Source organism: Emydura macquarii, unplaced genomic scaffold (assembly GCF_026122565.2).
Source record: "Emydura macquarii macquarii isolate MOO-44397 ecotype Brisbane River unplaced genomic scaffold, CSIRO-AGI_Emac_v2 contig_3603, whole genome shotgun sequence".
Classification (NCBI taxonomy): Eukaryota; Metazoa; Chordata; order Testudines; family Chelidae; genus Emydura; species Emydura macquarii.
Genome location: NW_027133740.1, coordinates 767,643 through 779,813, shown reverse-complemented (window position 1 = coordinate 779,813; position 12,171 = coordinate 767,643). Strand labels below are relative to the sequence as shown.

General features: G+C 62.7%; 2 protein-coding genes across 2 annotated transcripts; one reads left to right on the top strand and one right to left on the bottom strand.

Annotated features, from left to right (window-relative positions):
• The first annotated feature begins 196 nt into the window (after positions 1-196).
• On the top strand, positions 197-3,227 carry POLR2H (RNA polymerase II, I and III subunit H). Its single transcript, XM_067536434.1, has 5 exons — positions 197-436; positions 769-852; positions 1,556-1,649; positions 2,039-2,122; positions 2,562-3,227. The coding sequence occupies exons 1-5, from the start codon at positions 364-366 to the stop codon at positions 2,677-2,679; spliced, it is 453 nt and encodes a 150-aa protein (XP_067392535.1). The 5' UTR covers positions 197-363; the 3' UTR covers positions 2,680-3,227.
• A 2,231-nt stretch (positions 3,228-5,458) lies between these two features.
• Positions 5,459-10,235, bottom strand: THPO (thrombopoietin). Its single transcript, XM_067536432.1, has 5 exons — positions 10,223-10,235; positions 7,252-7,379; positions 6,703-6,789; positions 6,043-6,207; positions 5,459-5,771 (listed from the first exon to the last, which is right to left on the bottom strand). Exons 1-5 carry the CDS (start codon positions 10,233-10,235, stop codon positions 5,565-5,567), a joined length of 600 nt encoding a protein of 199 aa, XP_067392533.1. The 3' UTR covers positions 5,459-5,564.
• Positions 10,236-12,171: the final 1,936 nt, after the last annotated feature.

The window sequence follows — 12,171 nt, the reverse complement described above, 5'->3', positions numbered from 1 at the left end:
ATACAGGTAGAACCCGCGCGGCGGGGCGGGGCCTCAGGCCGTGCCGGGGAGGCGTGGGCGTGGCTACGAGCGCGCCTCTCTGGGCGGGGCCGGGGGGACGAACCAACCCAGCCTCCGCCGCCTGGTGACGAGGCCAGCCGCCAGGTCAAGAAGCACGCACGTGCGTACGCATGCGCCACCCCACCCCACGGTGGGCGGGGCCGGCCGGGGTAAGTGGGAGTGCTTCCGCCCTGCACTGACATGGCGGCTCCGCGTGAGCTGGAGCGGCGGGCGCCTAGCCGGAAGTGAGGCTCCCTCTGCGCCTGCCGCGTGTGCTGCCCCCCGGGCCGGGATCGGGACCGGCACCGGCACCTTCCCCCCGCCATGGCCGGGATCCTCTTCGAGGACATCTTCGACGTGAAGGACATCGACCCCGAGGGCAAGAAATTCGACCGGGGTGAGCGGGGACCCCGGGTCAGGGCCCCCCCCATGGGCCCCTCCCGCTAGGGCACTAGAGGGGGCAGGCCCCATAGCGCCCTTCCCCCCAGGGTCTGGGGCTGGATCGGGACCGAGGCCCTGGAGGGGGGCCCATTAGCGCCCCCTCCCCCCAGGATCTGGGGCTGGATCGGGACCGAGGCCCTGGGGGGGGGGCATTAGCGCCCCCTCCCCCCAGGATCTGGGGCAGGATCGGGACCCATATCCTATTTCCCCACCCCCTGACCTAAGCCTGGAGGTGAAAGGCCCTATATTTCACGTCACGTGTCACCGGTTCTGCTCCTTCTCTTCCAGTTTCCCGCCTGCACTGTGAAAGCGAATCTTTCAAGATGGATCTCATCCTGGATGTGAACATACAGATCTATCCCGTGGACCTGGGTGCGTATGTAGGGTGCCTGCAGGCTGGCAGCTGATCGTCCCTGTAACAGGCAGCAACCGCTGCGCTAGAGCCGGCGGCTAGCGGAGGTGCCCATAGCACTGAAGGCTTGTCTACCCAGGGTACGGAGCCAGATTAAGGAAAGGTTGACATCTAAAGTGTATTCTTTAAAGTGCTGTAAACCCTCGTGTGCATGGTGCCATTCTGACGGAAAGAGGCCTTGGTTTGATTTAGCCTTCCTTGAATGAGGCATTCTGTGTTCAGCGGATTTAATTAAAATTCGGTCCTGTGGCCATACGTGGCTGGGATGTGATGAGAGAAGAGATGGTCTTCATCTGCTTGACAGTGTGTGCCCAGCAGCTCCATGACCTCTGGGACCTGTGCTACTCAGAGCGCATCACCTGGCACCTGAATGTGCTGCTGAGATTCTCCCTGGAGACAGGAGGCCTGCCTGTCATGTGCCGTGGTGACTGTGCAGATGGGGGCTGGGAGCCAGTTCACGTGTGGCTCACTCCTCTTTGCCACCTTTGAATTAACATAAGCTAATGCTCCCGGGGGCTATGACCAGTGTGCTCTGGTTTCTGTGTTACTCCCTTTCCTCTGCTCTCGTGTGCATGGGTTGTTTGGCCTGTGATGTGGGGCTGTGCCCAGCTGCCCTCCTTGGAGACTTGTCTTTTACCTCCTGCTCTCTATTGCATGTTTCAGGTGACAAATTCCGTCTAGTGATCGCCAGCACCTTGTATGAAGATGGGACCCTGGACGATGGGGAGTATAACCCCACCGATGACAGGCCATCCAGGTAATGGGGCAGGATACGGCTGGGATTAGCCAAGAATTCAGTAGTGTTTTGTGCAGTCCTCAGAATGAATTCCCATTGGGTTGGGTCTGGTTAACTCATGGGGATCAGACCTGGCTGAGGGCAGTAATCAAAGGGTAGCGACAGTGGGGAAAGCGTGGAGTTGGAGAGCTGGAGTGTCACTGCCTGATCCCTTTGGCCTTTAAACATCTGGAAGGAGGGGCTAACGGGAGAAGGGGTTGGTTCGGGGCCATCCCAGGAGTATGAAGGGGAGCCAGGTGGCTTTCCAGGAACTATCTGGTGCTTTCCCCTGGCGGATGTTTGCTCTGGGCAGGAGGGTCGGGTCCGTGGTCTTGAGTCTCTCTCTAACCCCGCTGTCTTGTTGCACGCAGGGCTGACCAGTTTGAGTATGTGATGTACGGGAAGGTGTACAGGATTGAGGGAGATGAAACGTCCACGGAGGCAGCCACGCGCCTGTAAGTGTCCTGCTAGCTCCTCTACCCCCCCACCCCGTGCTATTCCCCCAGCAGCCATTGGGGCAGTGTTGTCCATGAGAGGTAAGAGGCGCTGCAGTTCTGTGCCCCTCCAGAGCGCAGTGCTCTGGGTTTGGGATAGTCGAGGGACGGGACAGCATGGGCCTGCACAGAGACTCCTGGGTTGCTAGTGGATCCCTGACGGGAGCGCTGGTCCCTGGGGCACCGAGCCCAGCCCATTGCACTCCTTTCACGTAGCAGACTCCTCATTCCTAGAGGCTGTCGCCAGGGGCTCCCTTTAGCCATGCGTGGTCGCTCTGACGCTGGTCAGGTGAGCAACTGTTTCTGCCTCTTGGCTACTAAGGCCTCTAGAGCCTGTGTGTGATGCCCCCTCCCTGGTCCGTGGGTTCCTGTTCTCACCTCTGCCCCCCTTCTGCCCTAGCTCTGCCTACGTGTCCTACGGGGGGCTGCTCATGAGACTTCAGGGAGACGCCAACAATTTGCACGGCTTTGAAGTGGATTCCAGGGTTTACCTCCTGATGAAGAAATTGGCCTTCTAACAGCAGCTGGGACCCAGCCTCACACGCAGACTTCGCAAATACACACAGACTTGCTGGCCAGGACTGGACCCTGGTATTCAACGACCTCTGGATTTCACCTCTTTTGTCCCATAGTCCCATCAGGACCCTCTGGAGTGATGCAGAAAGGGAAGCCACTAGACTGTTGTACTCCCTGCTGGTTCGCACCACCTGCAGCTCTGCCAGTAATGCCCCTCAGCTGGGATCTGCTGCTGCCTCCTCCTATTCCAGGCCGGGGTTCTGCCCCACATGAGCTGTTGATAGCTTTGGGAAGGTGGCTCTGGGCAGGCTGGCTGGAGGCAAGGGTGAGTGGTTGCCGTGTACGCTGCAGTACGTCTGCTGCAGGTTTCTTTCCAGACTCCTCCTTTCCCATGCTGGCTGTGAGGCTGCTTTGGCTGCATCACCGAAGCCAGCACCGCTGTTTCCAGCAGGCCTTCTATTTTGTGGCCTCTATTTTGGCCAGGAGCAGGAGAAGGGAGCAGTTACTGAGCCAGCCTCACCTGGTTCTCTATTAAAGTGGGTGCTTCAGATTTGTCTCTGCTTATGTCACTCCTGCAAGTGTGAAACGTTAGCGTGGTGGGACAAGAGGGGCCCATGAGATACGATATTGAATCAGCACAAACACTTCAGCCCCAGCCAATTGCTACGCTCTGCATCCGGGCCAGCAGCAAGAGAGATCCTGTCCCTGCATCCTGCTAAAATAATCAGCAGTGAAATAGCAACAAATCCTGGTATTCACCCCTCTCAGAGCTCTGGCAGCTAGGTGCACGGACTAAGGCAGCCGTCACTGCATTGGTTACTTGTTTCAGGCATCGCTGCGTTAGTTACCTTGGAAGGTTCCCTTTGCAACTATGAGAACTAGAGATGTAATTTTGTCTGTGAGTTGTCTGTGCCGTTGTGCCTGTTACTCAAGCCAGTCGTTTTTGGCTTTATCCGCACTGTGACCCTGGGTTAGGATGGTAAAAAGTTTTGGAACCTGCCTGTGGTGCAGCCCCAATAAAAAGGAGAGAGGGCTCCCACCCCACTGCTGGAGAACTTGGGATCCCAGCCTTCCAACAGGCGGCGTGGCTGAAAGCCAAATGCGGAGCCAGTGTAGTCAGGCATGACGCTGCTGAGCATGCCCAGTCTTACTGACTTCATTTGGGGGCTGACTCCTGGCCCCTCTGCAACCTGAGCCGCTGCCTTGAGGTTCCTTAGTGAAAAGTCAACCATGGAGAGATGTGTGAATGAGCCCAAACCTCCAGTGCCCAGGCGTGGAGTAGCATGCAGTGGGGATTGGTGGGGGAGAAAATGCAGCAGCTAAGCAGAGGGGGGCGGTTTCTCCTGAAAAAGGAAGAAGTATGGGGTCCTGGAGGGAAAATATAGCCCAGGTACAGCCTGGGAAGCCACGCTACACCTCTTAATCTAGGCTTGATCTGTATTTAATAGGTAGGTCGACACAGCTATGGTTCTCAGGGCTGTGAAAAATCCACAGCCGAGTGCCATAGTTCAGCCACCCTCACCCCAGCGTAGCTGCAGCTAGGTCAATGGAAGAATTCTTCCTCTGACCCAGCTCCCGCTTCTCAGAGAGCTGGATTACCTGTACCGCCAGCAAAACCCCGGCCGTCGCAGTAGGAAGCATCTGTGCAACGGCAGCATTGCTACAGCACCCTGGGTGTAGCACCTCCAGTGTAGATGTGGCCTTAGCCTCCTTCCATGTAATTCAGGCTAGAAATTGCTGCTGGGCAGCAGTGGGAGGGGCGCTGGCTGCGTGATGCACGCTAGCCTGGGAAGCGGGCTGTCTGAGGAAGCGGGCTGCCTGCCTGCCATTCCTGCAGCGGCTGCAGGAGGGCGCTGGATACCTCCTGCTGGGGAGGGCGCTGGTTCTCCACTATGGGCTGTGAAGCCCCCTGCGGCTAGGCAGAGAGGGTCTCTTCCTTATTGAAGCCCTGAGAATAAAGAGGCTGGAGCCCCCTTGTGCAGTGGCCCCTAGTGAGCGGGCTTGTGTCCGTGCTAGCCCCAGATCCCAAAGCTGCACATCTGCGGCTGAGCTTCCCCCCGCCGCTACCCAAGATCAGCGTTCCCTTCTCTGCTTGTCAGGGCAGCTCCATCACAGGGCTCTTTAGAAAAATAAGCTTTTTAATCATAATACATTTTCCTGGTAAGACACCCGCCCCCTCCCTCCCCTTAACTACCGAGCAGCTGAATCCGGGTCCTTTCCACGTCCCCAGTTGCATTAAAGAACAAGTGCATCAGTCCCCTCCAGGTGGGGAAGGCTCGGGTGGGGGTGACATGTGGGGGGCGTGATCCGTGGGGCTGCAGGGTCACGTACCTGTACGTGCGTTATGCCACGGACAGTTGCGTTCTGCTAGCTGATCCCCTGGGACGGTGCTAGGCTGGGCAGCGGGTGGATGGGGGAGTGAGTTCTCTCACCCGTACCCTGGGGCGGTGCTGAGTTCTCGGATGCTGTGCGTGTTGTATTGGTGCTGGCTGGATTGAGAGGCCCTGTGCGAATGAGCGCTGCCTTGCTGAGCGCCCAAAGGAGCTCCTCCCAGGAGGGCAGATTCTTCTCCCTTTCCTGGGATGTGGAGCTGAGAACCGCATCTTCTGCCCTGCTCCCCCCCTGTCTCTTGGGGGCCAGGCCTCCTTTTGCTCTGCTCCCAAGTCTCTGCTATGGGTCGATATTGACCAACCCAGCAGCAGGGTGGCACCTCTGGGGCTGAAGGGGCCCCCTTTCTTGTCCTCTGCCGTCTGTTAATATCCTTGGCTGTGACCTCTTCTCTGCCCTGCTCTTCCACCCATCTCTGGAGAGCGGGGGGCAGGATCTGCTTCCTCCTCAGGCTTTCTCCACCTGCGGCCTGGTGGGTGTGCGTCAGCACGCAGGGCTTTCATTGTCCCCTGGAGGCAGCGGGGGACATGGGATACTCAGGGGCTCTGGTGCCCCCCTGGCTTCCTTCCCTGCAGAAGTCCTTGGCCAGGTCATGGAACAGGAAGTGCAGCTTGCCCTGCACCAGCTGCCTGTAGACCAGGAAGATCACGCTGGGCTGGCTCTGCGGCATTGAGCGGGAGGCGCGGTCCGGCTGTGTGGCACTGACCTGTCCCAAGACAGAGAACAGGGGCTCAAACGTGCTGCTTCCCCCGCCCTGAGCAATCCCCTTCAGTGTCAGAATCACCACTTAAGCTGGTGCTTAGAGAGGAGTAAGGTGGGACCTTCCCTCTGCTGTGCTGGGGATGGAGGGGCAGGGCAGAACTAGGGAGCTCTGCAGGGGGCTGGGCTGGGGTGATGGGAACAGAGGGGTCAGGGGCAATGCCAGGGCAGCCTTTGCCCTGCCAGGGGCTGGGCAGGGTGGGCAGAAAGGGTCTCACCTGCCAGCTGAAGGTCTGCAGAAGCAGGAGGAAGGAGTTGGCTTTCTTGTAGAGCTGCCCTAGAAGGGTAGCCGCACACTCCTGCCTCAGTTGGCCCTGCGCAGCCATCACCGCGTCCACCAGCAGCGCCAGGTCCCAGAGGATTTCCTGCCTTTTCGTCTCATGCTGAAGGAGACAGAGGAGGGGAGGAGGGGGGGTGAGTAGTGATCCCAGCACTGCAGGGGCAGGCCCCCACCCAGATGTGGGCAGGGACTAAGGGGGAAAGATCCCCAGCCCTTCCCACATCTCCTAAATCTGCAGCCTGCTGGGAACATAGATACCGACCTCAAACATTCACCCCTGCGGCAGGGGGTGAAGGGAGCAGGCAGGTGCGCTCCCTGGGGAGCAGGACTGCCCCCTGCTGAGCCCATGGGCAGCAGCCAGCGGATGGCAGGGGGGCCAGGAACAAATATCCCCCTCCCCTCAGGGCCTGTGGGGCAGCCGTGGGCAGGTCCCTTCTCCCCGTGTCTGTTTCCCCCTCGAAGCTGGGCTGAATAATCATCTCAGCTCCCGGCCAGAGATGAGAGAACAACCAACTTTGTGCACAGGGAGCAGCTGGATGTGCTGGGATGCCTCCCCCCCCCCCCATGCCTGCCCCAGGGGGCCCCCGGCCTCACTCACTGTCTTCGTTTTCCACTCCCGGAGGCTGAAGTCCACCATGGGCAGAGGAAGGGGCTGGGTCAGTGAGGGGAGCTCCTGGCACCGGCTCTACGGGGAGAGGAGGTGAAATGCACTGAGTGAGACGCCAGCAGGACTAGGAGAGCCCAACCCATGAGGCCAGCTCCAGGAGCAAGAGATGGAATTAGCACAGGCTCGGTGAGGCGGAGCAGAGGCAGCACGGGGGCTGTGCCGCACAGATCGCCAGGCAACATGTCCCCCTGCCTTGCTTCCCTTCCGAAGGTTGTGTAGTCCCAGCGCCTGCCAGCGGGGGGTGCTGTAGGTAGCAAGGCAGGGCACTGGCTGTAGGGGGTGCTCCCAGCTGTGCCAGTCCCAGCCTCTCCCAGCGGGGGGCGCTGTAGGGAGCAGGGCAGGAGCGCTGGCTGTAGGGGGAGCTCCCAGCTGTGCCAGTCCCAGCCTCTCCCAGCGGGGGGCGCTGTAGGGAGCAGGGCAGGAGCCCGGGGGCGGAGGGGAGGGGGTCCCGGTTAGCCGGGCTGGAGCATGTCTCCTTACCACTCTCCTCTCCATGTCCTTGGCCTCGCTGATGTATTTCTGGATCAGTCGGTTGTCGCAGACCAGCCGGGCCGGGCTCATCCGGGACAGCTTGATGTGGAGGAGAAACGCTGTGAGCAGCAGCAGCCCTGAGGGCAACCAAAGGGAAAGACAGCATGGGCCAGACTCCCCTGAGGGCAGAGCCCAGCCTGGAGAACCGCGCGCCCGCTCCATGGGGGGAAGACCCCAAGAACCTCTCCTCTCTTGCCCGTCCCCCCCACCGTCCAAGGAGAGCTGTCCCGCACCTCACACCCAGAGGCCAGTTCTCGGGCTCTCGCACAGGGCTGTCGCCACCTCTCTAGGCCGCTGGGGCTTCCGCCTGGCTGCTTGCCGGCCCCGCCTCTGGTGCCCCTCGTCTGTTTTCAGCGCGTGTGGCTATTTAGTGGTGCTAGGCCAGGCGGATCTGAAGCCGCGGCTCGCCCGCCTCTCCCTGCAGCCTGCGGCAGCCCCAGTGACGGAGTCTCACACGGGGCCACCTGCACGGCCCCAGCTGTTTCTCCTGGCTTCTCCGTCCGTGTAGTCACACGCCCCGTCCACTACCTGCCAGGCAGGACATTGATTCACTTGGCAGACCTGGGGCCGGCGCTTTAAGTCAAACCAGGCTGAGCTCTGAAACCAAGCCAGTCACCCCCGGACCAGTGCTGGGCACCTGCCCCGCTGGGATCCTGGCCAACCCCTCCTGCCTAGCCCTGAAGCATGGTTTAAGGGGTGTGAAAAGGTCTGAGGCAGACAGGGCACTTGGCCTTTAACCCGTGTGAAACTGGTCAAGTTCAAACTCGGGCCGAAACTTCGACTCCACCCGCCTAGCTCCCGTTTGTCGCCGCTGCCTTGTCTGAGCAGCTTTGGTACCTGTCCAAAGCAAAGCAGGGACTGGCTCTGACACCCTGTGTGGGCCCCCGCATCGCCGTTCCCCCCTGAGCACGGTAGCCGTCAAATGCCAAGTCTCCTCTTGCTTAGCTGAGGGGCTTTGAAAGGCCAGGGCCAGGTGGAAAGTCAGCGTGTTTCCAAACCAAAGCCCCTCCTTGCACCGCTAACTCCGGGAGAGTAACCCTCCAAGTTAAGCTGCTCATTTCCCTCCCCCTGGGAAGCTCTTCAGCTCGATGGCGGCGAGGTCGCCTGCTGTTCCTGCTCCGTTTCACTGTCAGATCACTGCTGCCATGCCCCGTGTGTGACGCTGCAGGAGAAGGCTGAGTTCAACTCAAACGCAGGCCGTGAACCACTTCTGACTGCCAGGCGGGGCGCACGGTCCCTGTGGGGGCGGGAGGGAACTCCCCAGGCGTCCCAGCCGGGGGGACCCATTGAGGGGAGCTCCCGGCGGAACAGGGGTGCCAGACGCTCCGAGGCCAGATTCGGGAGGCGGCTGCACTGGTGTGAGGGGCCCGGAGGGGAGCCCGGCTCCCCGAAAGTCCTGCCTGGCCTCGCCCCGACTGGCTCCAGAGCCCCCATCGTGTGGGGATTCCTGGAATGAGAGCTAGCGTTCCCAGGCTGCTGCCCTCTGGAGCGCTACCGAGCTCCCGGCTGGGCTCCATCCCCAGGAAGCGGGGCAGCGATAGGGGAGGATAAATGGCTTCCTTTGCCGGCCACATGGCTTGCACTCCCATCCCGCCGATAAGGAGCGATTGCGCCACGAGCGACTCTGCTTCGGCGGCGGTGGCCTCGGCACGGCCGGGCTCCAGGTCGAGGGCAGCGTCACACGCGGCTTAGAGCGTTCGGGGGAATGCCAGTGTCCTCTGTACACCGCGTCCTGGAAACCCCGCCTGGCCCAGGGCAGCTCCAGCCAGAGGCTTCACCCGGGCACCCACCACGTCCTGGTTCCCCAGCAAAGGGCCTGGCAACTCCAGAGACGGCGACCCGTCCGGCTGTGCTGCTGCCGGCACCGCTCTGCCAGGGCGGCGATTCCCCGCACTCGGAGCCCTGGGTCTCCAGCAGAGACCCGCCACTTCCAGCGCGGGTCCCAGCCTGTGGGAGAGCTCACGCGGTCACTGTGAGCTGAGGAGCTGCCAGGCATCTCCCCTTGGGTTCCCTGGGAGAGGCTCCTTGCTACGCAGCCGCTTTGAGTATCCCAGGCCTTGCCCTACACAGCCTGCCCCTCCCTCCCCATCACTTCTGTCCAGCCCTGCCCTGCCCTGCCCCGCCCCTCTGCCCCCATTACCCCCATCCAGCTCTGCCCTGCCCCTCCCTCCCCATCACTCCTGTCCAACCCCTGCCTGCCCCTCCATCCCCATCACTCCTGTCCAGCCCTGCCCTGCCCTGCCCCTCTGCCCCCATTACCCCCATCCAGCACTGCCCTGCCCCTCTGCCCCCATCACTCCTGTCCAGCCCTGCCCTGCCCTGCCCCTCTGCCCCCATTACCCCCATCCAGCCCTGCGCTGCCCCTCCATCCCCATCAACCCTGCCTGGCCACTGCCCCTCCATTGCCACCAGCCCCATTTGACCCACTGCCCCTCCATCCACATCAGCCCTGCCTGACCCTTCCCCTGCTCCTCCATCCCCACCAGCCCAGCCCTGCCCTCCCGTCCCCCTTACCCCGCCCCTCCAGCCCCAGCCCCAGGGGTGAGAAGGCGTGAGAGACGCCCCATTCACCCGTGGGGACGAGATGCTCTGTGGGGGCTGGGGGAGGGGGCAGCCTGCCTAGAGCCCTGCCCCTGGGGGTTGTGCTCGATGACGGGGGGCACGTGTGGCGTCTCGTGCCAACGCAGTCACTGGCGTTACCAGTCTGGGAGGTGCCCGGCCAATAGCTCTGAGACCTACGGCCCAGGGGGACAGAAGACCAAGCCCTGGAGGTGCGCAGGGGCCAGTCCTGCCCTGGACCTAGCAGGGCCCCCTCTGGCGCTCTGTCTCTGCGGCTGCCCTCTGCCCGCGGGTGAGACTCCACCCCACCACGCCCAGACCTAGGGCGCATCCCCCCCCCCGGCCCCAGCCCAGCACTCACTGTTCAGCTCCATGCTAAGCTGCCCGTCTTTGCACTGCATCTTCCTCCCCGGGGCCAGTGGCTGCTCCCCTGCTCCCGGCCGGCTTCCATTGAGGGCGGCGTTAGCCCAGGTTCCCGGCAGGGCACGAGGAGCGGACCGCAGAGCGGGGGACGGGAGAGCCCCCGGGTGACGCCGCACGGCTTCCTGTTGTGCTGCTGACCTCCGAGGGCAGGCACGGGGGCTCGGAGCGCGAGTCCTGGGGAGGCTTCCTGCTTCCCGCGGCTTCCTCCGTACCTCGCAGCACTGGAGTCGGGCACAGGGGGCTGGGCCCTCGGAGGCGCCCGCCTCGCTGCACCCACCGGCTGGGGTGGGATGCCAGTCCAGTCGGCTCCCCCTCCGCACTGGCCAGGCCAGGTGCTGGGCGAGCCCCGCGTCCTGCTGGCCCGGCGTCTCCTGCCCACCTGCTCTCACAGCACGGCTGGCATCAGGAAACGGGGGAGCCCTAGTGCCCCAGACTGTGAACGTCAGGAAGCTGGGGGGCCTGTCAAAACGCTGGCGCTGGCTCCCCCCGGCTGGCGGCCTGGAAGGATGTCTGCATTGGGCTGCACGGCTGGCTGCTTCCCCCAGACAGCCCCAGGGATCTAGCCAAACGGTCAGGGCTCAGGGGCTCCTCTCGGCGCGGCCTGGAATGGAGACGGTGCAATTAGGGAGGGAAATTCCAGCTCCCAGGCACCCCCTTCGCTCCCACCGGCACCAGGATCCTGGCCTGTGGGCCCGTCACCCCGTCAGCCAATCCAGCCCCTTCTCCAGCCTCCCCAGAGCTTCCGCCAGCCTCATCCCTGGGCCCATCACCTGGCCCGGCTCCCGAGCCCCATCCCCTGCACTGATACCCAGTGCCTCTGGGGCGTCCTGGGTGTCACGCTGGGACTCAGTCGCCTGCCCCAGTGGGCGCGTGGGGCAGAGCTGAGAAGATTCACAGGGAGGGTTTGGGTCCTAGGCGCCGGCCGTTGCTCTCATCCAGCCGGGGCACCTACATGATCCTGTCTGAGCGGCCGCTGGAAAATGCTGGGTCCGGATGAGGCGCAACGCGCCACGAGAACAGCCAGGCTGGGTCAGGCCCAGGGTCCATCTAACCCCACGTCCTGTCTTCCCACCGTGGCCAGTGGCCGGTGCCAAGCAAAGCGGGGGCAGGGTCAGCCCGTGCAGTGGCGGGGGGAGGTGCAGAGCAGGGGGCAGGTCCGCAAGGGGGCAGCGGAGGAAGCTGAAGCCGCCACCGAGTCCCCAGGCCCAGGAGGCAGCAGGTGGAATCCTTAGGGACCGAGGAAGGGGCAACTGTGGGGACGTGGCAGGGCAGGGGGCCAAGGTCCCGGGAGGGGAAGGGGCTGCCCGGGAGCCAGGCATAGGACCGGGGAAGGAGCAGTCCGGGAGCCAGGGCTCGGCAGGGACGTGACTCTGGAACTATTTGCTCAATGTTAATTGTTAATGAAAGTCCCCTGGGGCTGGTTTAACTGTGGAAACCCCGGGCTGCCCCCGCCCCGGTAAGGAAGAGGCTGAAATAAAGCCGGCCTGGAGCTCCCAGCTGAGGGGGGAGGCTGTACCCCCTGAAGTTCTGTCTGGTGAGTACAGGGGTGCCAGTGCGGAGTGGGGTGGGACATTCGCCCCCCTGTGAGGAGCTGCTCCTGCATGGGCAGAAGCTGGAAATGCCCCAGTGTCCCCCAGTGTCCGCCGGGTAATGCCCCATCTGGGGAGGAGTCCATAGAGCCGGTTCGAAATCGAAACTCCACAGCCGTGTTAGCAGGACGATGCCCGTAGCCCCGGCACCCCTGGGCTGTGTGCTGCCCCCAGCCCGCAGAGCGGGCACCCAGCCGGCCTGCGTTCGGGCGCCCCCTGCACATTGGGGGTGCAGCAGGAGATCCCCGGGGCCGCCTCTCGTGCTGTCGCTGAAGGTTTCCATCGCGGGGCGAGCCCG

Coding starts and splice junctions, on each gene's coding strand:
- THPO (XM_067536432.1), bottom strand. Junction 6,790..7,251: donor AGGACATGGAGAGGAGAGTG/GTAAGGAGACAT, acceptor CTCTCCCCGTAG/AGCCGGTGCCAGGAGCTCCC. Junction 6,208..6,702: donor GGGAGTGGAAAACGAAGACA/GTGAGTGAGGCC, acceptor TGTCTCCTTCAG/CATGAGACGAAAAGGCAGGA.
- POLR2H (XM_067536434.1), top strand. CDS start 364: ATGGCCGGGATCCTCTTCGAGGACATCTTCGACGTGAAGGACATCGAC. Junction 437..768: donor GGGCAAGAAATTCGACCGGG/GTGAGCGGGGAC, acceptor CTTCTCTTCCAG/TTTCCCGCCTGCACTGTGAA. Junction 853..1,555: donor GATCTATCCCGTGGACCTGG/GTGCGTATGTAG, acceptor TGCATGTTTCAG/GTGACAAATTCCGTCTAGTG.